The 27,889-nt window shown below is 39.0% G+C and overlaps 1 protein-coding gene across 2 annotated transcripts in view; it reads right to left on the bottom strand.

Moving 5' to 3' along the window:
* ube3c (ubiquitin protein ligase E3C) overlaps positions 1-27,889 on the bottom strand; it is a 177,560-nt gene that overhangs the window by 143,182 nt on the left and 6,489 nt on the right. The window contains exons 3-7 of one of the 2 annotated variants that reach the window (XM_063044419.1): positions 13,861-13,914; positions 6,826-6,900; positions 5,040-5,186; positions 3,073-3,188; positions 461-618 (exon numbers count right to left, since the gene is read on the bottom strand). In XM_063044419.1, coding sequence (XP_062900489.1) covers positions 461-618; positions 3,073-3,188; positions 5,040-5,186; positions 6,826-6,900; positions 13,861-13,914 — 550 coding nt within the window. Of the gene's footprint in view, positions 1-460; positions 619-3,072; positions 3,189-5,039; positions 5,187-6,825; positions 6,901-13,860; positions 13,915-27,889 lie in introns of those variants that run through there. The other variant, XM_063044420.1, reaches the window with a different exon arrangement.

Here is a 27,889-nt window from a genome sequence, read left to right on the forward strand (position 1 = left end):
TGAGAACAGGAGGTTAAAGACTACAAGGTCTGAGTGGGAGTAGGATGAAATTTTAAAGTTACAGGCCACTTGAAACTCAGGATCACACCTACAGACTGAGCAGAGGTATTCATTCAATCTGGATTTGATTTCTCCAAAACAAACTATCTGATTTCTCCACTGTGAGTGCTCAACTCAAACTAGGCTGGAAGAAGTGGAAATGATAAGTGACTAGTAGCCATCAGGAAGAATAGAGCCACCAACCATGAGCAAAGACAATTTGTTAATTCAAACTATCTAACATAAATTTAAATGATTAAAGCAACATTTTTCCCAGATGTACACAAGTCATAAGAATTAAAATTTAAAAGCAGTAGTTATTAAAATATTTATTTTTATCTCAAGATGAAGAAATAAAGCTCAAAATCCAATAATTAAAAATCCTCTAGGAGAGCATTGACCTTGATTAGAAATTACTAACCTTTCTGAACCATGTAGTGCAAAATTTGTTCAACTATTGATGTTACGCTATTAACATCCCGTACAATGGGCAGATATGTTTTTTCTGAGGAAAAGATCTCCAACATCCGCAAAGGCACAGTAACATTCAAAGTTTCATTATTACAGCTCTTCAGTAATCTATGAAGGCACAAAAGTACATTACTTGGAAAGCTTAATGAGATAAATATGCTTTCAAATTATATGCCATTTTCACTATACAAAGAAACAATTTAGCCCAAGCATCTCCTCTGATCTCATGACATTCCATTTTTCAGACATGTGGCTCCCTCGCTAGCTATCTTTGTCAGTAATACCCAAACACAATTCCCTAACATCACAAGTTATATCCTATTAATAAGCTTATGATTATTTCTATTATCTTTGGCAATTCAAAAATTTCTTAGTCAGATTGCCATCAATTACCATGAGTTTCAACTTTAGCCAACGGTTGCTTATGACAGACTTAAAGGTTTTCTGGTTCTTATAACATTCATAAGCTTTCTCCTGTCCATTAAGTCAGATGCCACAAGCATAAACTACATTTTACAAGACAATGCTGAATACTCACTAATCAAATGAAACATTGTAAAAATATTCATTCAGTTCTATCTGCATTCACAGACTTTAATTTCCTAGTAGCTTCCTGATTTTCATCTCATTTCTTAAACAGTACAGTGGCCTGTAATTTTCCAATGAAATGGAACAATTCCTTAATCAATGGAGAATTGGGAGCTGAGAGTTAAGGTGCCATCAATAATCCCACCAGTTTCATTTAAAAATCCTGATATCAAGTGAAGTTAGTCCTAGGGTTTTGTCACAATAGTATCATGACTTTCTTCATAGCAGTTAATGATAATGAAAAATATTTACCATTGAAGTTTAAGCTTTAGAAGGTCAAAAACATTTTTGAAACTATGTTGCAAATTGTTAACTTGATACAAGTTTATTCCGATATAGATTTGATTGCTTATTGAGATATAGATCCTCTGATAACAACAATCCTTCACTCAATGGCTATCCTTCAAGTAGAAGCCTAGGCATTACATAAAAACAAGCAATTTTACACTCAAATTGAAAGAAGTTTAATTGGTGAAGTTCAATCTGAAACTAATGCTTCCCATCTAACTTACAGAAATTATGTATATGGGGCAGATGGCTGAATACAGAAATACTGATGAACCAAATAAGGAAATAAAACATTAATATTTGTAAAGAAATGCTACTAGCACAGTTAAAGAAACCTAAAAATTAAATGCTAAGGACCTGATGATCTAGATCCCCAAGGTTTGAAAAAATAAAGATGGTGGATATATGTGTCCTCATAGACCCTGTAAGGTCCTCACAGACCACTTGGTAGCAAATAGAATCCCTCTATTTAAAAATGGAGACAGAAAATAGGAACCGCACATCTGTTAGCATGACAGCAACAGATGGAAAATGCTGGAATCTACAATCAAGGATGAGATATCAAGATACTCAGGAAATATGATGGAGCAGTGTCAACATAGATTTATGAAAAGGAAGTCATGTTTGATATATTTATTGAGTTCTTTGAGAGAAGTAGATGGAGTAAATCAGTAAATTGGGTCTACTTGGATTTTCATAAAAGTCTCACAGAGAAGTATTAACTGTGTTTCTTTCTACAGATGTTCCCTGATCTACTGAGCATCTACAGCACATTTTTCAAATTTCCAGCATCTGCAGCTTTTGGCTTCTCCATCAGGTAAGCCCTGACCTTTCAGTGCGTAATTCATCTGCTCATCCTTCCACTCCTTTTGTTTATATGCAAGTTTTGTATTTAGACTTTGATGTTTAGTTTCTATTTTAGAACCATTGCCACTTTTTGTATCATACTCAAGTTTATGACCACGCTATTGTAACAGGCTGTAATGTTCACTGCTGAAGTAATGGTTTCTCTGTAGCGGCCATATTTGGGTTATGGCTGGAGATAACCGGACTTTTGATGCATGTTAGCCAATCAGGATTTTGTTGCCCTGTCTTGTGATTCTGGAAGCAGTTGTTTTCATGGGCTTTTGCCAGAAGGAGAGGGAGAGATGAAGAGAGAAGACGCGAATGGAGAAATCTGGTAGACCGCCGGACAGGGTGGACTCCGAGCGGGAGTCCGAAGGTCGCCGACGTTTGGAGGCGATCAATGGTGGAAGAGTGTCTACTGAGTGAGCTCCAACTGGGACTTTGACTTTGGCCCTTTTTTTTCCCCTTTTGTTTATTTTCATTACTAACCCCATATTCAGATTAAGATTCATAAAGTCTATTATTTAATTGCAATATGGAGTACTGTTGATATTTTGCATTGGGGGTACAATACACAGCATCCACACAAACATGATTACTTAGTTTGGCAGGGCCGCAGGCTGATTCTCCTAGACAAACGCAAGTTGAGCAAGTCAGAGGGTTACACTATGATGAGCTATGTCATTGTTAATTATTTTAATTGAAATGCTTGATTACAATGGATAACATGCTCAATATTTTTTAACTGATAATTACAAGAAATTCAATTCACATTTTACCATTTCACATCATTAAGCTAATGACATTTTTACAGATACCAACAGTCATAAAACTGCTTACCTGCAACATAAAGCCAATAAGCGCTTTATTTGATACAAACATATTTGTTTGTTAGAATCGACTAGCTGCTGAACATACAAACCACTATGTTTAACCAAATTTTGACAAATCCATGTCTGAAAGACAAAGAGAAATTAGTCACCTTAAATTATGCTTCAGGCACATATTTAACATGTATTTAATATGACATTCATATTTAAAACGGTTTCAAAACTGTCAGCACTATTTGCCAGTGCCATTTAATACGCACTTATGTATCTATTTTCAAAATAACATTACTTGTGTCACCACCTACAATATTTGATACAAAAGTTACATTTATATCAACTTGGCATCAACTTTTCCTATTTTCGTTTAATTACATGCTCCAGCTTCTCAATCTGCAATGTCAATTAAGTCTTAAACTATGGCCTTGCCATACAGATTCTGCAGTGGTGTTTCCATGCATCCTTTAATATGGAGTCCTGGATTTCAAAATGCGCTGGTCTAAGATCTTCAGTCATGGCAACCTTTTATGCTGAAATACCAGCAAATGTGGAGCAGACCAAAATGCATCTTTCACTGAGCTAATAATTTTCCAGCAGCACTTGGTCACAGGATGCACTCAGTAATTGATTTGCCGATTCTCAAGTCAGGGAACTCAAAATAAAAAAGCAAGGCTTCAGAGTGACTAACATCAAAATAGCAACTGTTGTCTCCCCTATTGCTGTGGAAGGGATGATATGTCCCTCCCTTGTTAGTGAGAGAGATAGCCAGTGGGGATGTTGAAATGTTGAAGTGAACAGTTAGTTTTTGATGGACTGTAGACCATTGTCTCTCTTTGGGAGCTTTGCTGTTGCTTCAACGGTGAGTGGTGACAATGCCGACGCTTTATGCTAGAATAACATGAGGGAGGGGGAGGGGGGAGAGTTGATGCTGCTTGTGCATGGAAGGGGGGAAGGGGGCTTTGGGGTTCATTGCATCTTTTTTCAATCATTCATTCTTTGGGGATTTTTCTTCTATTTCGAGGACGTCTGCAGAGAGTAAGAATTTCAGGTTGTATAGTGTATACATGCTCTGATATTAAATGGAACTACTGAACTATTTGAATCACTAAAGCATAGAAGGCTATGGATCAAGTAGGGAAGGTAGGATTAATACAGATGGATGCTCACTGGTGGGCCTCCGCAAGGTGAGCCAAATGTTCTGTTTCCATGCTGTAATGGTCAATGACGACCTCAAATAATCCTATTACTCACATGGCTTCAGGCTCAAAGGCAAAGAAGACCATGGACCAAAAAAAAACAACAAATGGGTAAACGGCCGAGGATGATGGACAAGAATGCACTGCAAACTGAACCAGCACCATCCCTACTGATTCAAACTTCAAAATTTAGCACTAGGATCTATGTCTTTGAAAGGGTTTTCTGTGTCATCAAAACGGAAAGGCTACTAATTTAGAGGGCTCCCTGAATTAATAGTATAAATGCTAGAGTTTTTTTGATTTGTAAAATGTTCCAACATTTATGTTATATGAAATGTCCTAGATACCCAAAACGGTATTTACACCCATATAAGCCTGTGAGGATCAGATGGAAGTGATCTACCCAAGAATGTGCAAAATGACCAAAGAAGTGCTACTTGAAAACGATTTGTTTGCGTACTTTCCAGTTAACTCTACCATGAATATTCCAAGCTTGGCTGCAAAAGGAGGCGGTTGGGCATGAGGATAACAACCCATTCCCATAAAAACCCAGTGTTACAGAAATGCCAACAGAAGCTCTAAAGACATCATTCATGGATTGGAAGGACACAGCAAGAAGATAGACTATACCTAGAGACAACGTGAAGGACTGGCCCAGGACAGAGGACTCTGGTGAGCTACTGTCGGCAGCCTATGCCCCAGTAGAGGTGATGGGGCGGAGGATGACGACTTCAGAGCTACACAAATCAAGCAGTTAATTGCAAAGGGATATTTTTTCTCTTACCAATCTCTCCAAATCTTCATTTTGTTTATAAAAAAATAAGAGCTTTCTTATTAAAACAGTCAGATTGTATCCATCACTGATAGAAAAATTTCCGCCAGCTTGTGCAATGGAGAAACAATGATCAAATTCACTTCGTTGTATTGTATGCTGCAAACAAAATTTTAAGAATTAGAATTCTATTATCTGTAAAGAATGAACCATTTTTATATGATAGAATGACGTTTCCAATCACCGTAGCACCTAACCCTTTTGTATATGGATTCCAGTAAGGCATTTGATAAGGTTCCCCATGCGAGGCTCATTCAGAAAGTAATGAAGCATGGGATCCAAGGAGACCTTGCTTTGTGGATCCAGAATTGGCTTGCCCACAGAAGGCAAAAGGCGATTGTGGATGGTTCATATTCTGCATGGAAGACGGCGACCAGTGGTGTTCTGCAGGGATCTACTCTGGGATCCCTGCTCTTTGTGATCTTTATAAATGGCCTGGATGAGGAAGTGGACGGGTGGGTTAATAAGTTTGCTGATGACACAAAAGTTGGGGGTATTGTGGATAGTCTGGAGGGTTGTCAGAGGTTACAGCGCAACATCGATAGGTTGCAGAATTGGGCTGACAAGTGCAAGACAGAATTCAACCTAGGTAAGTGTGAGATGGTTCATTTCAGTAGGACAAATTTGAAGACAGAATATAATATTAATGGTAAGACTCTCGGCAATGTGGAGGATCAACAAGATCATGGAGTCCATGTCCAGTGGACACTCAAAGCTGCCGTGCAGGTTGACAGTGTTGTTAAGAAGGCGTATAGTATATTAACCTCATCAACCATGGGATTTTGTGTTCAAGAGCCATAAGTAACGTTACAGCTATATAAGACCTTAGTTACACCCCACTTGGAGTACTGTGTTCGGTTCTGATCACCTCATCACAGGAAGGATGTGGATATTATAGACAGAGTGCAGAGGAGATTTACAAAGATGTTGCCAGGATTGGAGAGCATGCCTTATGAGAATAGGTTGAGTAAACTTGGCCTTTTCTCCTTGGAACGACAGGCAACTTGATAAAGGTGTATAAGATGAGAGGCATTGATCGTGTGGATAGCCAGAGGCTTTTTCCCAGGGCTGAAATGGCTAATACAAGGGGTCATAGCTCTAAGTTGCTTGGAAGTAGGCACAAGGGGGATATCAGAGGTAAGTTTTTCCACACAGAGAGTGGTGGGTGCATGGAATGCACTGCCAGCGAAGGTGGTAGAGGCGGATGCAATAGGTCCATAGAGCTTCGAAAAATAGAGGACTATGCAGTAGGGAAATTCTAGGCAGTTTCTAGAGTAGGTTACATGGTCGATACAACATTGTGGGCTGAGGGGCCTGTAATATGCTGCAGATTTCTGTTTCTATGTTAAACCTTTGTTTTTCCCACTTCTATATAATCCTGCCCACTTTTCATAACTACCTGCAGCTTTACAGCAAAAATGTGAACCAAGGCATTACAACTAGGAAACACCACACAGTAAATATTCTACTGAATGCCATAACGATACGAGTAGTTTACATCTTCACCTTAGCACAAATTTTACTGAAAATTGTTTCATTCCAAAAACATACACAGCATTTCCAAACTAGTTTGTCTTTAAAGAAATTTGACCTTTTTTTCAAACTACCAATAATCTGAAGACAAATACATTTAAAATTTATGTAGCCGTACACTAAACTGGTGATCACACTGCATCCCTTTATTAAATTTTCAACTTTCTTCAAGTACCCTGAAACTTCATTAATTTATACAACATACTTGCTGTTTTCTGTCCCTGTATCCTCGGAGGAAGGACTGAATAATAACTGCGTTCCTCTGCCTTCGTCTTTCTTCCTGAAAAGAAAGAAAAATTATTAAGGCCTTCCAATAGATTGAAGTTTTCAACAATCAGTTCATCACAATGAATGTAAAATGAACAGTACCTACTCAGGAAATAGCCCACAGTTATTATATCATCACCGCAAAAATCAGAGCAAATGTACCTTTTAAAGGAAATGCGTATATATAATTATATATTTGGAGAAAAGGGTAAATGGTGAAAATAGCAAACAAAAATCCTAGCAACAGTCAAATCATGCCATGGTAATTGGGAGAAAAAGTGTTAACAATTTAAGACTCTTCTGAATTGGAAGGATGAGAAGACATGCACACCTTAAGTTGCCAAGAAGCAGTGGAGAAAACAATGAGAATGTCTGTGATAGAGTGGAGACCAAGGATGTTGAATTATCAATTTTTTTTTTTAAATAGCAGTCAAGAGACATAAAAGAGAAAGGAGATAAATGGAAACAAAAGATACAGCAATGTCATGAAGGGGTGGGGGGGGAATAAAGGAAGAGAAGGAGAGTGTGCAGAAGGCAAAAAATTGTGAGTTTAGCATTTAATCCTGACAACTAAGACAAAAGGTGCCATTCTTCAAGCTTATACTGAGTATTACACTGGAACAGTACAAGATGCTAAAGCCAGTGGACAAAGAATTAATGTGACAAGTCAAGTATAAAAGCTCAGAATCACCCTTGCAGATTAAACGAGGTGCTCTGCAGTGATCAACTATCTGCATTAGCAACACACATCAAAGTTGCTGGTGAACGCAGGAGGCCAGACAGCATCTACTGGAAGAGGTTCAGTCGACGTTTCGGGCCGAGACCCTTCGTCAGGACTAACTAAAAGAAGAGCTAGTAAGAGATTTGAAAGTGGGAGGGGGTGGGGGAGATCCAAAATGATAGGAGAAGACAGGAGGGGGAGGGATGGAGCCAAGAGCTGGACAGTTGATTAGCAAAAGGGATACAAGAAGATCATGGGACAGGAGGCCAAGGGAGAAAGAAAAGGGGGAGGGGGAAAAAACCCAGAGGATGGGCCCCCTCCTCCTTTTCTTTGGCCTGCTGCATTCACCAGCAACTTTGATGTGTGTTGCTTGAATTTCCAGCATCTGCAGATTTCCTCATGTGAACTATCTGCATTAAGTCATTTGAACATAAACCAAACAAAAAATTAAATTGGAAACTCAAGAGATCTACTTCACTTCGATAACTGAAAGGAATATGTTAAAGAACATGCATCTCCCATGACTGCATGGGGAAAAGGTCATGAACAGGGAAGAGACTGGTGGAGAAGGAAGAATGGATCAGAAAGTCATGGAAAGATCAGTCATTTTAAAATACTGAAAAGGAAGAAGATGAAGGTGTCTCTGGTGGTAGCAGAAATCATGAAGATGATCCACTAAATGTAGAGGCTGGGAGGGAGGAAGGCAAGGACAAGAAATCCTGTTGTCTAACTGGGCGAAGGGAGAGAGAGCAAAAACAAAAAGACAAGATTGAGTGCACCATCAATAGTGGCTTGAGTGGAAAAAGAATCACGTTTACGATGACTGATATGAAATTAGTTGTTCTGTGGGAGCAGTATGGTGCAAAAAAAATTAAAATTAATTAAATAGTGCAAAAAAAAGGAATAATATCTTTGGCTCATAGACCACTCAGAAATCTAATGGCAGAGAAGAAATGAATATTCAAAAAATGTTGAGTGTACGTCTTCAGGCTCCTGGATCGCATCCCCAATAGCAGTATCGAGAAGAGGACATGTTCTGAAAGGCAAGGGTCATAGAAACATAGAAAACCTACAGCACAATACAGGCCCTTTGGCCCACAAAGCTGTGCCAAACATGTCCTTACCTAAGAAAATTACCTAGGGTTACCTATAGCCCTCTATTTTTCTGAGCTCCATGTACCTGTCCAGGTGTCTCTTAAAAGACCAATTGTTTCCACCTCCACCACCGTTGCCGGCAGCCCATTCCACGCACTCACCACCCTCTGCGTAAAAAACTTACCCCTGATATCTCCTCTGTACCTACTTCCAAGCACTGTAAAACTGTGCCTTCTCATGCTAGCCATTTCAGCCCTGGGAAAACACCTCTGACTATGCACACGATCAATGCCTCTCATCATCTTACACACCTCTATCAGGTCACCTCTCATCCTCCATCGCTCCAAGGAAAAAAGGTCGAGTTCGCTCAACCTATTCTCATAAGGCATGCTCCCCAATCCAGGCAACGTCTTTGTAAATCTCCTCTGCACCCTTTCTATGGTTTCCACATCCTTCCTATAGTTAGGCGACCAAAACTGAGCATAGTACTCCAAGTGGGGTCTGACCAGGGTCCTACATAGCTGTAACATTACCTCTTGGCTCCTAAACTCAATCCCACGATTGATGAAGGCCAATGCACCGTATGCTTTCTTAACCACAGGGTCAACCTGCGTAGCAGCTTTGAGTGTCCTATGGACTCAGACCCCAAGATCCCTCTGATCCTCCACACTGCCAAGAGACTTACTATTAATACTATATTCTGTCATCATATTTGACCTCCCAAAATGAACCATCTCACATTTATCTGGGTTGAACTCCATCTGCCACTTCTCAACCCAGTTTTGCATCCTATCAATGTCCCACTGTAACCTTTGACAGCCCTCCACACTATTTACAACATCTCCAACCTTTGTGTCATCAGCAAATTTACTAACCCATCCCTCCACTTCTTCATCCAGGTCATTTATAAAAATCCTGAAGAGAACGGGTCCCAGACAGATCCCTGAGGCACACCACTGGTGACCGACCCCCATGCAGAATATGACCCATCTACAACCACTCTTTGCCTTCTGTGGGCAAGCCAGTTCTGGATCCATAAAGCAATTTCCCCTTGGATCTCATGCCTCCTTACTTTCTCAATAAGCCTTGCATGGGGTACCTTGTCAAATGCCTTGCTGAAATCCATATACACTACATCTACTGCTCTCCCATCATCAATGTGTTTAGTCACATCCTCAAAATATTTAATCAGACTGGTAAGGCATGACCTGCCTGTCACAAAGCCATGCTGACTATTCCTAATCTATTTATGCTTCTCCAGATGTTCATAAATCCTGCCCCTCAGGATCTTCTCCATCAACTTACCAACCACTGAAGTAAAACTCACTGGTCTATAATTTCCTGGGCTATCTCTACTCCCTTTCTTGAATAATAGAAAAACATCAGCCCTCCAATCCTCCAGAACCACTCCCGCCCCCATTGATGATGCAAAGATCATGGCCTGTGGCTCAGCAATCTCCTCCCTCACCTTCCACAGTAGCCTGGGGTACATCTCATCCAGTCCCGGTGACTTATCTAACTTGATGCTTTCCAAAAGCTCCTGCAGATCCTTTCTTAATATCTACATGCTCAAGCTTTTCAGTCCACTGTAAGTCGTCCCTACAATCGTCAGATCCTTTTCCATAGTGAATGCTGAAGCAAAGTACTCATTAAGTACCTCTGCTATCTCCTCTGGTTCCATACACACTTTTCCACCATCACACTTGATTGGTCCTATTCTCCCACGTCTTATCCTCTTGGTCTTAACATACTTGTAGAATATCTTGGGGTTTTCCTTAATCCTGTCTGCCAAGGTCTTCTCATGGCCCCTTCTGGCCCTCCTAATTTCTTTCTTGAGCTCCTTCCTGCTTGCCTTATAATCTCCTAGCTCTCTATCATTATCTAGCTTTTTGAACCTTTCGTAAGCTCTTCTTTGTAATGGATGCCTCCTTCTTGAGGCACCACCTCTTAAAGATGTCTTCAACAGTGGGAGGGCTGTGCATGTGATGGAGCTCAGTCTCCACCCCTTTGAATCCTCTTGTAATCCTGTGCACCAGGCTAATGCAATCAGTCAGAGTGCTCTCTACCATACATCTATAGAAATTTGCAAGAGTATTTGGTGACATACATCTCCTCAAATTCCTAAGTAGACCCTTCAAGATGTTCATGATCAAGAGCTTGAAGCTGCTTACTCTGCTCTCACTGCTGACACTTCAATGAGGACTGGTGTGTGTTCTAATGACTTCTCTTTCCTAAAGTCCAGAATCAATTCGTTAGTCTTGCACAGAATATCAGCAAGACCATGTTGTGAGACCACTCAACCAACCAATTGACCTCACTCTCATACACCTCTTCATTGTCCTCTGAGATTTTAACAATAGTGGTGTCATCTGCAAACTTATCGATGGCATTTGAGCTGTGCCTAGCTGCACAGTCTTGAGCGTAGAAAATACAGCATTAGGCTAAGCATGAATTCTTGAGGTACATTTGTGTTAATCGTCAGCAAGGAGAAGGATCATTGCCAAACCTCACTGATTGTGGTCTCCCAATAATGAAATCAAGAATCCAGTTATAGAGGGAGTTACAGAGCACCAGGTTTAGAAGTTTGGTAGTTAACGCTGAGGGATTAATGGTATTAAACACCACGCTATGACTGATGAACAGTACCCTGGATTCGCTTACTGTATGCTCAGGCATGAAGAGCATAGCAGGCTGATAAACTCTGAAGCAGAGCAATTTTTCCCTTCTTTCACTTGCTTTGGAATGGAACATGCATACTTCACTCAGCAGTTCTATTAATTTCATATAGTACAGCAATTCTCATGAAAAGGACAAAAATATATCGCATTGAAAGGCAAGAGAACTATTGACAATCACTGAATGCTTGGAGGCCATGTATGTTAAATAGAACACTCCATGACAGCATCTATAACAGAAAGAACTCACAACCAGTAAGAATTCAAATCCCAATCTTGACCACATCCAATCGAGTTCATGCTTGGAGAAGTCTCAGTTGTGAAAATGAAACATTAAATGGAAGTATTAAAATTGCAACTAATTATAAAACTGCAAAAGTACTTGAACCAGGAAAGTTGCAGCAGCTATCATTCCACATCTGACAGCTTTCATGTGCCATGTCTTTTGCTGGGAAATTTATGATTTAAGACAAAACGTACCGAATAAAGAAAAGAAATTAGATATAATACCTAAAGTAGTAGTATACTATAACTATCACTGCTAAAAGACATTCATGAAAACTGTGTTCATATTGGCTGAAATCATGTTAGATTAATGACCAAGGACTTCAGGAATAAACATAAATATCTAATACCCAGAAACTTCACTGTATTAAGACCCATATGTTCTGAACATGAGTGACCATTCAAAAGCACCCATCACAATTAACCAAATCTCAGAGTTTACAAAAGGACAAGAGATGTTTACATAGAAATAGAAAATAGTAGGCCTACACTACCCCTCAACTCAATCACGACTGATAATCACAACCTTTTCCCAATATCCATTTAGCATGAAATGTATCTACTTCCTCTGTACATATTTAAGTACTTACCTTCCATTGTCTTCAATGGGAGTCAATCCCACAGGTTCACTACTATCTGCTTTAAATGAGATACTGATATTCTGAGGCTATGGAATCTGGTTCCGGACTTTCCAACCACAGGGAACACCTCTCCTATACTTTGTCAGGTGCTGTTCAAATATGATGGGGCTTTCTTCTTCAATACTCCAATGAATAGTCTATCATTTATAAGCAGTCTAATTAATGTTCATTGCATTCCTGCCATGACAAAAACATCCTTCCTCATGAGATGATCAAAACTGTAAATAAAACTCCAGATGGGATCTTAACAGCTACAGCAAGATATCCTTGCGCCTGTACTTAAATCCTTTTGTGATGAAGGTCAAATATTTACCCTCCTAATTGCTCGCTGCACCTATTTCCTATTAATAAAAGTCCTGGACAATGCAATTTAGCTTTGCTAAATGTCAGTGCAGATGGCAAAACAGTGGAAGTTTGATTTCAACAAACAATAACTGAAGATGTTTCAGATCTAGTCACCTGAAATATATCCTTCAATATTAAGAACTACATCTCTGTTTATTGCTTTATCAAAGCCATGGGTCACATCATTAAATTAAGGATAAACACTTTAATTATGCTATAAGACTGCATTTTATTATACTCAAGGCTAAAGCCATTCAGTGTTAATTTATTGGAAGCATCTATCCATCCAGTGTTAAGGGTGATAGCACAAAAGCAGATTGCCCAGCAGTAAAATACCTTTTTCCCCTAAAATGCCAGTAAACTGAAATTACACTTTTCCATTGTGTTATACACTCAGTCCAAAATATCTGAAGTACTTCCCACACTTTCTCTGAAAAATATTAATACTGAGCATTTCCTTCTGTTTCCATTATAAGACTGAAACAAAGCAAGCTCTGAAAAGTGTGACCCAGTTTAGAAAAACTGCATACTGGCAATTATTCTCAGATAATGCTGTAAAAGAATATAACACTATTACTGCTAAGAGCGGCAGAGATTGAATGAAGACCTGATAGAAATTTATAAGATTATGAAATGCTCAGATAGAGTTGACAACTGGTATTGCTTTCCCAAAGTCAAAATGTCTAATGCCAGAAGGCATGCATTTAAGATGAGAAGTGTTAAGTTCAAAGGAGGTGTGCAGGGCAAGTTTATTTTTGGATAGGATGTGCAGAGAATGGAGGGAAATGGACATTGGTTTAAGTAGAAGGGATGAACTTAGAGTCAGAGAAATGTGCAGCACAGAAAAAGGCACTTCGGCCCATCTAGTATGTGCAGAACCATATAAACTGACTATTCTTAGACCTGCACCAGGACCATAGCCCTTCATACCCCTACCCACCATCCATGTAACTATCCAAACTTCTCTTAAACATTGAAATTACGCTGGTAGCTCATTCCACACTCTCAACCCTCTGAGTGAAGTTTCCCTCATTTTCCCCTTAAACTCTTCACCTTTCACCCTTAACCCATGACCTCTAGTTGTAGTCCCACCCAACCTCAGTGGAAAGATCCTCTTCTTAGCTAGGTGCTTAATTACTCATTTAATTAGTTTAGCACAACTCCTGCTTCTGCTATAATTTTTGGTTTTCAACAACTTAGAGCACATTTACCTCTCGCTTTCTTCTTTCTTCCTGGGTTCGGTGCAGCAATGAAGCCTTTTCTTCCTTCAAATAAGATTTTAAGAAGTTAATACCCATGTAAATAACACCATCCTTCTGTGGCGTGCAATAAGAGCACTGGAGAACAATTAAATTCAAATTATTCTTACACAGCTTACAGATGATCATACTGGCATAAGATTATATACGATGGAGAACAATTGTCACTCATTTCAGTTACACACTGAGACTCCACTCTACCGTAAAACAATTATCAAAATATGAGGAGCAAATGCACTTGAGTGTAAGTAAGTTAAGGGAAATCATAAATAATGGCATATAGAAGTATATGTTAACTCCACCATAGACGGTCCCACACCCGGCTGCGAGAGGAGTGGGGTTAGGCATGGGGCTAGCAACCTCATCCTGTACAAAAACCCAGCTCTACAGAAATGCCAGCAGGTTATAGGATATCATGAGATACTTTCATTTAATAAATGGACAAACAAAACAAGCCTCATTTCAACTCTACAATCTGGCATAAGTACGACCACTCTTCTACCTCATGTTCAATTTCCTGACTGATACTTCCATCTCATGATCCTATGGAGTAATTCTTTTCCCCCAGCAGAGTTTGGTTGATATTGGAAGTGCAGTTTCCGGGGCATATTTAAGAAACATTTCAAAATGCATTTGAGTAGGCAAGGCATAGAAAGATGTGACCTAATGCAAGCAAAAGGGATGAGTGAAGACAGACAAAAAGGATGCATTGGACGCGTAAGCCACAACTGTGCAATACAACTTTATAACTACACAAGTCCAACCCTCTATCCTCAATCAGTGTTTCTTATTTTACACCCTCCAGCCAAAGAAAACAGGGTGGATGCTGAAAAACTATCAAGGCAGGGCTGACTCTAAGATACAGGTTCAATCCCGATGTCAGGTATTGAATCTGTTTCTCAGGTTTCCTACGTATGCTCCAGTTTTCTCCTGTATCACAGTGATGTGCTGACTGGAGAGTATTTAGTTACTGAAAAATTATCCCAGCTAGGATAGGGTACTAAGGAAATCAGAGTGGAGTTGATAGACAATTGACTACAGGGAAATAAGTGTGCAAATAGGGCTGATGAGAATGCTCTGGGAGCCATGAGAATGAAACAGGAATAAACAACATGAATATTAAGAAGCCAGCATAAACAGAAGAGATTCTGCAGATGCTGAAAATCAAGGCAACACACACAAAATGCTGGAGGAACTCAGCAGGGCAGGAAACACCTATGGAAATGTATAAATAGTCAACATTTCCAGATGAGACCCTTCAAAGGAAGAGGGAAGAAGCCAAAAATAATGTGGAGGAAGGGGAATGAGCACGAGCTAGAAGGTGATAAGTGAAATGAGATGGGTGGGGGGAGGGATGAAGTAAGAAGCTGGGAGGTGATAGGTGGAAAAGGTAAAGGGGCTGAAGAAGAAGGAATCTGATAGGAAAGGAGAAGGTATCATGGGAGAAAGGGGAGAAGGAGGGGCACCGGGGCAGGTGATATGCAGGTGAGGAGAGGAGGTAAGAGGGGGGCCAGAATGAGAAACTTAGAGGAAAGGGGGGAGGGGAAAATCACAGTTTCTTAACATCAGAAATTGGAGAAATCGAAATTCATACCATCAGGTTGAAGGTTACCCAAATGGAGTATGAAGTGGTGCTCCTCCAACCTGAGAATGACCTCATCCTTGCAGTAGAGGAGGTCATGGACTGGCACGTAGGAATGGGAATGAGGACTGGAACTAAAATAGTTGGCCACTGGGAAATCTTGCTTTTTGCAGGTGGAGGAAAGGCGTTCAACAAAGCAGTATCACCAATGTAGAGAAGGTCACATCAAGAGCACTGGATATAGCAAACAACCCCAACAGATTTGCAGGTGAAGTGTTGCCTTACTTGGAAGGACTGTTTGGGGCCCTGACTAGAGGTAAATGGACAGGTGTAACACTTCTTGCAGGGATAAATGTCAAGAGCGAAATTAGTAGGGAAGGACAAATGGACAAGGAAATCACAAGGAAGCAATTGCTGCAAAAGCAGAGCACTGGGGAGAGGCGGAGATGTATTTCCTGTTGACGACGGCACAAGTTGCAGTGAATGACGTGGGGATGTGGAGGCTCATGAGAAGCCTCTGTTAAGAAGCCATTTGTTCTGGCAGCATTTGTCAATAATCGGGTGACATAGAATTTATAGAATGGAGAGTATTAGAAACGTTCCCACTCAATTGTTGTGATCTGGAACTCGCTGCTTTAAAGGATGGAGATGACAGAAAACCACCAGATTTAAACCTAGATAAGAACTTGATGATGGAGACTTCCGGTAGCGCTCATGGAGTGAAGTCGCGTTCTTGACTCGCTCCATTACCTCTGAGTTTTTTTTCTCTATGGTCAGCTATACTTTAATTAACCATTAAGGCATCAACTCTTACAATACTTTGAATTAAACTGAATTCTCCGACAACTGGATGGAACTTAGATCTGCTATGTCTAAGAACGAGAAAGACGGCAAGGATGGTAAACCTCCGGTTAAACCGAAAGCTACGGATCTCCCTCCGACTGAATCACCGGTGACTTTGAAAGCGATAGCGGAGTTAATTCAGAGGGAAATTTCAACCTCTGTTAGGGAGATGATTCGTACGGAAATTGCAGGCCCTGTTAAAGACCTGATTCATACGGAAATCTCAACTAATTTCCAGAAAATTGCCGATTTAATTGATAAGATGCAAACATGTATTGCGGAACATCAGTCGGCTATATCTGATCTTCAAAAATTCGCGCAACAAAGTGAGCTTAAGATGGGGAAAATCGAAGAAACAATTAATGTAATGAAGAAGAAACTTGACTTTTTGACTTTTAAAAACTCTGACTTGGAATCTAGAATGCGACGGCAGAATTTACGAATGATTGGCGTGAGGGAAGCCGCCGAAGGTAACAACCCCATGAAATATTTCTCCCAACTTTTAAAAGATGCATTCCCTACTGTATTTCCTGACCAACCACCGTTACTGGATCGTGTTCACAGAATCCCATCATACTCGTCTAGGTCAGATAGACCTAGGCATGTTATCTTACGTTTTCATTACTTTCAAGACAAGGAGAGACTGTTTCGATTCGCTCGATCTAAAGGTTTCATTGATTTTTCGGATCTTAAGTTCCGATTCGTGGAAGATTTCAGTAAACCAATCTGGGACCAACGGGTTCGTTACAGATCCATGATGTCGGAATTCTATAAGATGGATTTAAGACCAGCGCTGCTGTACCCTGCACGTCTAAGGATTCGCATGTCAGATGGAGCCCTTCGTTTTTTTGATTCTCCATCGGATGCCCAGAGTTATCTGGATCAACTTTCATCTCCAACATCTTAATTGCTTTCTTTTTAATTTTCTCCGTCGATCGGAGGCTGTGAATTGGTTGGTTTTAACTTTTCTGTGCCCTATTTGGGCAGAAAAGTTTACTTTCGATTTCTTAATATGGCTACTAAACTTTCTTTTTAACTGCGTCATTTCTTTCTTTTCCCAGGGGATTCTGGGTGGTTACTTCCCTTTTGTCATTTTACGTATTTCCTGTGCGGCCTTAAATTTTGTAGTTTTTGTTTAAATTTTATTCTGTTTTGCTTTTTATAATCACTTTATGTTAATAATCCTATTTTTTTTTGTTGCTGTGTCTATTCATGAGTTTGAGGTTTATTGTGGTTTTTTTTTAATATATATTTTCCGGCTTTTGTTCTGTTCTGTGTGTATTCTAATTGAGCTAACTTTTTTTTTACTTATTTTTTTACTGTTTTACAATTAGCTGATCCTTTTCATATTTATACCTTTTTTTTAGGGAGCGTATACCGGAAGTCATGGGGGTAGTTTTAGCGCTTGCTTCTTTCTGGCGGGTCTGCTTTAGATTTTGCCTTGGGGTCTTGGGCTGGGGGGTGGCGGGAGGGGCTTCACGTTTTAGTTTGTTTTTCTTTGGGCTATATACATTATTGAAGTACTGGTTGCGTCCTTTTCCCCGGTATCTTTTGTATGTTCTGTTTCCTCTCCGGGTTTGTGGGTCGCGCCTATTGTCAATCCTCCTTGTCGTGGGTTGACTTTAGGATTTATGGAGTCTATTATTAATTTTGTCTCCTGGAATACTAATGGTCTTAATCATCCTATTAAAAGAAAAAAAGTTTTTAAAGTGTTCCGGAGACTTAAAGCACAAATTTTATTTTTACAAGAGACCCATGTACGGAGGGGGGACAGACTACGTTTTTTCAAATTCTGGAAGGGGCAAAAATTTCATTCGAACTCCAATGCTAAGATTCGAGGCGTCTCTATTTTTATAGATTCTTCAGTTACTTTTATACAACAGGATATTATCTCTGATCCGAATGGTAGATTTTTATTGGTTAGTGGTTTACTATTTAATAAAAAAGTAGTTTTGGTTAATGTTTATGCTCCTAATATGGATTGTCCGGAATTTTATAAATCATTGTTTGATCAGTTTCCGAATTTGAACGAGTTTTCATTGATTTGGGGCGGAGATCTTAATACCTGTTTATCTCCAGCTTTGGACCGTTCGGCTCCTTTACGGACTTTACCTAATAAATCTGCAAATTTGATTAATTCTTTCCTTTCTGATTCTGGGTCGACGGATATTTGGCGTTTTCTGCATCCTCAGGAAAAAGATTTTTCCTTTTTTTCACATGTTCATCATTCCTATTCAAGAATTGATTATTTTTTTATTGATTCTCGTCTCATTCCTTCAGTGATTAAATGTGATTATGATTCTATAACCATTTCGGATCATGCTCCACTTAAGCTTTCTATTAAAATTATGGCCAATATACCAAACAATAGACAATGGCGTTTTAATTCGCTGTTGCTTCAGGACTCGGACTTTGTTAATTTTATGAATGAACAGATTGAGCTTTTTTTATAATTAACCATACAGAAGATATTTCGGTTAACACTCTTTGGGACACTTTTAAAGCCTATATTCGGGGTCAGATTATTTCGTATTCCGCTGCTTTGAGGAAGAAACAGAAGCAGGAGGAGATGGCAACTGTGGACAAGATTAAAGAAATTGATAAGAAATATGTTATGGCTCCTTCTGAGGAGCTATACAAACAAAGAACTGAACTTCAAATGGAACACAGTTTACTACTCTCGTCCTCGATTGTAAACCAATTAAAGAAAACAAGAAGTGATTTTTATGTTCACAGTGATAAAATTGGCAAGCTGCTGGCTAATCAATTGAAATCTAATTATGTTAAATCTCAAATCAATCAGATTTATAACCAAAATGATCGATTGATATTGGATCATGTGGGGATTAATCAAACCTTTTGTGATTTTTATTCTTCTTTATATCAATCAGAGTCTCCTCGAGATTCTAAATATATGAATGATTTTTTAGATAAGTTAGACTTCCCTCAGATTTCACAGGATATGTCTTCTTTATTAGATACTTCCATTACAATGGATGAGATTAAGAATGTTATTTTTTCTATGAATCTGGGGAAAGCTCCTGGCCCTGATGGGTTTACCGTTGAATTTTATAAATGTTTTGCTTCTTTATTGATTCCTTGGCTCTATAAGGTTTTTGAGGCTTCTTTGAAACTTGGTAAACTTCCGGAATCTTTTAATAGAGCATCAATTTCTTTAATACTAAAGAAGGATAAAGACCCTGCTCAATGTGCATCTTATAGACCAATATCTTTATTAAATGTTGATTCTAAAGTTTTTTCTAAGTTATTAGCAAATAGACTAGAAAAAGTACTTCCTTCTATTATTTCGGAAGACCAAACGGGTTTTATTAAAGGTCGTTACTCTTTTTATAATATTCGTACATTGTTAAATATCGTTTATACTCCCTCACAAAACGTTCCTGAGTGTGTTATTTCTTTAGATGCCGAGAAAGCTTTTGATAGAGTAGAATGGCCTTATTTATTTAAGGTGCTTGAAATGTTTAATTTTAGCCTGAAATTTATATCCTGGATTAAGCTGTTATATCACTCCCCTGTAGCCTCGGTTCGTACTAACTCTTTAAACTCACCTTTTTTTCCTCTCTTTCGTGGTACTCGACAAGGCTGTCCTCTTAGTCCCCTATTATTTGATATTGCATTAGAACCTCTTGCAATTGCTATTCGAGAATCTTCAAATATTACTGGGATAACTCGGGGATTAAAGTCCCATAAATTATCACTCTATGCTGATGATTTACTTTTATATATTTCTAATCCTGAGAGATCTATTCCTGCTGTTTTAGAGTTATTAGCACAATTTGGTCTTTTCTCAGGTTATAAATTAAATTTTAGTAAGAGTGAACTTTTTCCGATTAATAAACATCTTCCCTTATATTATAAATTTCCATTTAAATTGATTAATAATTACCTTTCATATCTTGGGATTAAAATTACTTGTAAACATAAAGATTTATTTAAGACTAACTTTTTACCATTAATAGACCATATTACTCAACTTTCATCTAAATGGTTTCCTTTATATTTAACTTTGATTGGTCGTATTAATGCAGTTAAGATGTTTTTTTTGCCAAAATTTTTATATGTGTTTCAGGCATTACCAATTTTCGTTCCTAAATCTTTTTTTGATAAAGTCGACTCTAAAATTTCTTCATTTATTTGGCAGAATAAGAATCCGAGACTGGGTAAAATACATTTACAGAAAGCTAAGAGAGATGGAGGTTTAGCATTACCTAACTTTAGATTTTATTATTGGGCTATTAATATTCGACATATGAAATTTTGGTTACTTGACCGGGATATACTATCTATTCCTAAATGGGTAGCATTGGAATTACAATCTGTTCAGGGTTATACACTTGGTTCTATTTTAGGTTCATCTCTTCCTTTTGATTCGAAACGCCTTAAGCAGGTCTCTAACCCGATCGTTAAATATGCTTTGCGTATTTGGTTTCAATTCAGAAAATTTTTTGATCTTAATCAATTCGGGTTAGCGATTCCTATTTTAGGTAACATATTTTTTCCTCCCTCTTTTACGGATCGCGCTTTTCAAACTTGGAAGACTAAGGGTATTTTACGGTTTTTGGATTTATTTTTAGATGGTTCTCTTATGTCTTTTGAACAATTATCTAATAAATATAACCTATCAAGAATACATTTTTTTAGATATTTACAAGTTAGAAATTTTCTAAGTACTATACTTCCTTCCTTTCCAATGCTTCCTCCTATATATATTTTAGATTCGATAATTAACCTTAATCCATGTCAGAAAGGTGCATCGGCTATGATTTATAATATTATTATGAAACTCAGGAAAGCTCCATTTGATAAGATTAGGGTAGATTGGGAACAGGAATGGGGGCTTACCATTTCTGTGGATGATTGGGGGCAGATTTTACAATTAGTTAATACTTCCTCTATTTGTGCTAAACATTCCCTAATTCAATTTAAAGTGGTGCATAGAGCACATATGTCCAAAGATAAGTTAGCGCGTTTTTACTCGCATATTAATCCTTTCTGTGATAGATGTTCGGGGCAGATAGCCTCTTTAACTCATATGTTTTGGTCTTGCCCTACTTTGGAAACTTTTTGGAGAGATATTTTCAATATTATTTCTAAGGTATTAAATATAGATATCTCTCCTCACCCTATTACTGCTATCTTTGGACTACCTAAAATTTCTAGTAATCTTTCCCCTTCAGCCCGTAGAATGATTGCATTTCTTACTTTAATGGCGAAAAGATGTATTTTACAACATTGGAAAGAGCTTAATGCTCCAACTACCTTTTTTGGTTTTCTCAGACGATTTTATGTTTGAATCTGGAGAAAATTAGAAGTAACCTTTATGATTCTTCATTTAAATTTGAACAGATTTGGGGACCTTTTATTCGATATTTTCATTTAATGTAATATTTACCCTTCTTGTTTTTTTTTCACTGTTTTAATGGAGGTCGGGATTGAGGACGTGATTTTAAGTTTAACTCTGTTTGGTTTCAAGTTAGCCCATTGCTTTGCTTTGCTTTTAGTTAGTTGCACGGTGGGTTTTTTTTTGGGGGTTTTTTTTTCTTTTTTTCCATTGATATATATAAAATCTAGTATACTATTATGTTATCTTGGTTTCTTATGCTTAAATTACATTGTTTGTAGTATTTTCTTTTTGGTATTGTTATCTTTTGGAATTTTATTATACTTTAACATTGTATTAATGTTTATGTGGCTTACCTTTTTTGTATACTTACTCAATAAAAAGATTTAAAAAGAAAGAAAAAAAGAACTTGATGATCTGTAACAGTACCAGAGCTCAGAAGCACATTGATTCAAGTTAAACATTTAGATGGACAACAAATTGATAATGAGCTACCTGATGCTGTAGACTGCTATATTACAATACCAAAGAAGGAAACTCACCAAAGGCACAGCCATTAATAAAGAATGGTTCTTCAGATACCACATTATTATATTCAATCATTTTATGATTCAAAATGATTGAATATAATAATGTGGTATCTGAATAACCAACAGCCCTACACAAATAAACAACAGTAGTATAAATCAAAAAGGTTCAATAGTACAGTGGTTAAATTTCTATAAAGATTACCTGAATTTGTCACATGCACATTGAAACATACAGTGAATTGCATAACTTGCATCAAATAAAATCAGCAAGCATCGTGCCGAGCTGCCCGCAGTGTCGTCACACTTCTGGAGCCCACAAAGCATGTCCAACTTCAGAATGTGGGAGGAAACCAGAGCACCCAGAGGAAACCCACACGGTCATTATGGAGGACATACAAACTGCTTATAGACAGTGGTGGAAATTGAACCCCAATCTTACAGCTGTTACTATAATAGTGTTATGCTAACCATTACACTACATTGCCACGCAAAAGGAAAAGTAATCAACTGAACCCACTCATTCCAGAGATGGGTTTGAATTTTATTGGTAAATATATTTAAATTCAAGTAATTAATTTTGAAAACACAGTTATCAAGTCAGATGCCTTTGGCTCAAACATGCATCCATGGGATTCCTAGATTGTTATGAAATCCCATCTTACTTATTTGTGTCATGCAAGAAGAAAATTATGCCAGCCTTCCTTAGTTTGGCATATACAAGACTACACATACGAAAATTACATCAAAATTAAGCCACTTTTCCTTCCACAAACACAGTATCTACGGAAAAGAGTACAGTCAATTTTTCAGGCCGAGACCCTTCAGAAGGACTGAGAAAAAAACTCTGCGGAGTAGATTTAAAAGGTGGCAGAAGGGAGAGAGAAACATAAGGTGATAAGTGAAATCTGAAGGGGGAGGGATGAATTAAAGAGCTGGGAAGTTGATTGGTGAAAGAGATACAGGGCTGGAGAAGGGGAAGTCTGAGAGAAGAGAACAGAAGGCCATGGAAGAAAGGAAAGGGGGGAGGAGCACCAGAGGGAGGCGATAGGCGGGCAAGGAGATAAGGTGAAAGAGGGAAAAGGTGTTATTCCTCCAACCTAAGTGTGGCCTTATCATGACAGTGGGGGACGCTATGGATAGACATATCGGAATGGGAATGGGAAGTGGAATTAAAATGGGTGGCCTCTGGGAGATCCCGCTTTTTCTGGCGGATGGAGCATAGATGCTTGGCAAAGTAGTCTCCCAATCTACGTTTGTACATCAGGTCGCATCGATATACAGGAGGCCACACCGGGAGCATCGGACACAGTATATGACCCCAACAGACTCACAGGTAAAGCGCTGCATCACCTGGAAGGACTGTTTGGGGCCTTGAATGGTGGTGAGGGAGGAAGTGTAGGGGCAGGTGCAGCACTTGTTCCACTTACAAGGATAAGTGCCAGGAGGGAGATCAGTCGGGAGGGATGAATAGACGAGGGAGTCACAGAGGGAGCAATCCCTGCGGTAAGCAGAAAGTGTGGAGGTGGGGGAAGGGTGAGGTGTGCTTGGTGGTGGGATCCCGTTGGAGATGGCAGAAGTTGCGGAGAATTATGTACTGGACGTGGAGGCTGGTGGGGTGGTAGGTGAGGACAACAGGAACCCTATCCCTGGTAGGGTGGTGGAAGAATGGGTTGAGAGCAGACGTGTATGAAATGGAAGAGATGCGTTGGAGGGCAGCGTTGATGGTGAAGGAAGGGAAGCCCCTTTCTTTGAAGGAGGAGGACATCTCCTTCGTTCTGGAATGAAAAGCCTCATCTTGAGAGCAGATGCAGTGGAGATGGAGGAATTGAGAGATTTTTTTTACAAGTAACAGGCTGGGAGGAGGATTCCCACCTGTGAGTCTGTTGGGGTCATATACTGTGTCCAGTGCGGCCTCCTGTATATTGGTGAGACCCAACATAGATTGGGAGATTGCTCTGCCAAACACCTATACTCCGTCCGCCTGAAAAAGCCGGATCTCCCAGTGGTCAGCTATTTTAATTCCACTTCCCATTCCCAAATGTCTATCCATGGCCTCCTCCACTGTCATGATGAGGCCACACTTAAGTTGGAGTAACAACATCTTATATTCCGTCTGGGTAGCCTCCAACCTGATGGCATGAACATCGATTTCTTCAACTTCTGCAATGCCTCCGTCCCCCTCTCCTTCACCATTCCCCATCCCCTTTTCCCTCTCTCACCTTATCTCCTTTCCTACCCATCGCCTCCCTCTGCTGCTCCTCCTCCCTTTCCTTTCTTCCATGACCTTCTCCAGCCCTGTATCTCTTTCACCAATCAACTTCTCAGCTCTTTACTTCATCCCTCCCCCTGCAGGTTTCACCTATCAGCTTGTGTTTCTCTCTCCCCTCCCCCCATCTTTTAAATCTATTCCTCAGCCTTTTTTTCTCCAGTCCTGCTGAAGGGTCTCGACCCAAGACATCGACAGTACTCTTTTCTGTAGATGTTGCCTGGCCTGCTGAGTTCCTCGGCATTTTGTGTGCGTTGCCATTCTTCCTTCCATTGCCTCCTTCATACAAACTCCATTAACTGACTGCACTTCCTCAGCTTCAGAAAAGCTGCCAAGGGGGGCGTCACGTGATGACGTGGGATTGAGACGTGTAAATCCGGCTCTCCCGCAACAAATCAGTAAAGTACCATTTAAATAAAACAAAGTTGGTAAATATTTTCTGAAAACTATTTATAAACTTTGTAAGACTACTTTACGATATGACTCCTAAACCACAACAAAAGAAGTCTGCTGTTGCGAAGCAGCCGCGAGACGGGAAGAAAAAAGGGCCTACTGCAACGATGGAGCCTCGGACTCAGGTTGGATCTCCTTCGGTAGAACAGGGAGCAATGGCGGTGGCAGAGGTTTCTCCGAAGAAGACAGCGGAAATGTGCATGCGCAAAGAAGAGCGCATGTGCAAATCGACACAACGCAAACTACAAGAACCGACACCCACTGCAATTGAAAATGACTCAGAGTCAGAACTGGATTCTGCAGAGAACACAGATGAAGAAGAGGAGGAAGAATTGGAAGCGAGTGGAAGTAAAGGAGATGATAGAGACATAAGACAGGCTATATTGCAATCAACGGCTGAATTAAGAAAAGTAAGAGAAGAGCTTAGAGATACAAAGAGGTGCTATAATAAAGTTATGGAAAGACAGGACAAAATGGAAAAGAAGCTTCAGAAGATGGAAAGAGAAATGGGGCTTATGAATGATAGAGCGGAAAAAACAGAAAATGATTTGCTTGTCTGGAACTTGGAAAGAAACCGACTCTTGGAGAAAGTGGACATGTTGGAAAATTTCAGTAGACGTAATAATATTAAAATTGTTGGTCTTACAGAAGGTATGGAGGGAGAAAAGCCAATAGAATTTTTTCAAAGATGGATCCCGGATGTTTTGCAAATGGGAGAGGAGGCTCGACCAATTGAAATTGAGCGGGCACATAGAGCTTTAAGACCAAAACCAAAAGATGACCAATATTCACGATCGATTTTAATAAAATTCTTAAGATTTCAAGACAAGGAAAGGATTCTACAGGCAGCTGCTCGAGCTGCCAAAGATAGAAAAGGGCCATTGATAATTAAAGGAAACAAAGTTTTTTTCTACCCTGATATAAGTTATGAACTTTTGAAGAAAAGGAAGAAGTTTAATCCAGTGAAAAAAACCCTATGGGATCATGGTTATCAATTTATACTGCGTTATCCTGCAACTTTGAAGATTTTTTTGCCTGGTGCAGAAAAAAGATTTTTTGATGACTACCAGAAAGCAGAGCAGTTTGTGCGAGATTCTCTGAATATTCACCAGATACAAGAACAAACTCAGGAGAGCGAGATAGATTGAAGATGAAGATTGGGTTAAAGAATGGACTTGTTGGATTTTTGAAGCTGGATGAATGTATAAATATATTATTAATTATATGAGGGGGGGTAAGAAAGGTTAATACTGGAGGAAATTAGTTGGGGATAGTAATACTAATTTTGTTTATATATATATATATATATATATATATATCTTTTTTTGTTGCGGGGGAGCTGGAAGAAGCACTGATCGATTGCTACGTTAATCACGGGTGCAAGCGTGGCTTTTGCCGTGACCCGTAAAATGGAGGGGGGTAGTGTTGTGTATCCTTTCATTCACAACATTAGTGGGAGGGTATTTTGTTTTTTCTATCTTTTTTTCTTTTTGCCTGGAAGGTTGGGGGGGGGGGAACACATAGCAACATGGTGAAGTTTAAAGAGATTCCCCAAGGAACTATGAGAGTTGAGAAGATAAGTAATGTTTTAGATTGGAGTAACTTTGTTAAGAATAATGACTAATTTATTGAATTTTTTGAGTTTTAATGTTAATGGGCTTAATGGACCAGTGAAAAGAAAAAGAATCTTAACATATATGTTAAAAAAATGAAGATAGATTTAGCTTTTTTACAGGAAACGCACCTAACAGAAACAGAACATCAGAAACTAAAGAGAGATTGGGTGGGTAGTGTTGTTGTGGCTTCATTTAATTCAAAAGCGAAGGGAGTAGCAATTTTGATCAATAAAACGTTACCAATTAGAATACAAAATGTAATAACTGATTCTGCGGGGAGATATGTGATCATACATTGTCAACTTTTCTCCGAACTATGGACTTTTATGAATATTTATGCACCAAACGAAAATGATGTAAAATTCATACAAGAAGCTTTTTTGAATTTGGCGGATGCACATGAAAAAATATTAATTGGAGGAGACTTTAATTTTTGCTTAGACCCAGTCTTAGATAGATCAACCAAGGCTGTTATAAAAATTGGAACAAATTACTGGAATTCAACTTCCACATAACCCTGTATTATTTCTATTAGGTGATATTGAAGGGATAAAACCGAAACTTAAATTGAATAAATATCAGAAAGAATTTATAAAAATTGCATTGGCAGTAGCTAAGAAGACTATAGCAGTTACTTGGAAATTATGGATCGTTGGAATAATGAAATGGCTAGTCCTATTCCACTTGAAAAAATTACTTATAATTTAAGAGATAAATATGAAACATTTTTGAATATTTGGCGCCCTTATTTACAAAAGATGGGATGGCATATTTAAGTGCTCCGATAAAGATTTTGGTTACTTGGGGAAAGTAACGAATAATTATACCAAATTTATTTTGAATCCCATGGAGCATGTGGAAACCTTCCAATACCCAGGCGGCTCTCTTTTTTTTCTCTCTTTCTTTCTTTTTAGGTAGGACTATATATGGGGGGGGGGGAGGGTTAAGGGGGGTAGATTTTATCTTTTCATGTATTCTTTTTGAAAATTTAATAAAAATTATATTAAAAAAAAGAAAAGCTGCCAACATAGCCCCTGCTATCTCGATCATTCTACTTCCACCACTTCCTCCCCACAATCCCGATGAGCAGAAAATACAAAAGCTTAAGAACACCAGGCTCAAGGATGGCTTCCGTCCCATTGTTATCAGATTCTTGAACGAACTTCATACCAAAGATGAACTCTTGATCTTTCAATCTACCTCATCACAGCCGTTGTCCTGTCTGCCTACTGCAGTTTCTCTGTAACTATCCTTCCATTTTGTAAAGCCTGTCACTGTATCTCGGTACATGCGACGGTACTAAATCAATTACCCTACCATTCAAACTGA

This window comes from Mobula hypostoma, chromosome 3 (assembly GCF_963921235.1).
Source record: "Mobula hypostoma chromosome 3, sMobHyp1.1, whole genome shotgun sequence".
Lineage (NCBI taxonomy): Eukaryota > Metazoa > Chordata > Chondrichthyes > Myliobatiformes > Myliobatidae > Mobula > Mobula hypostoma.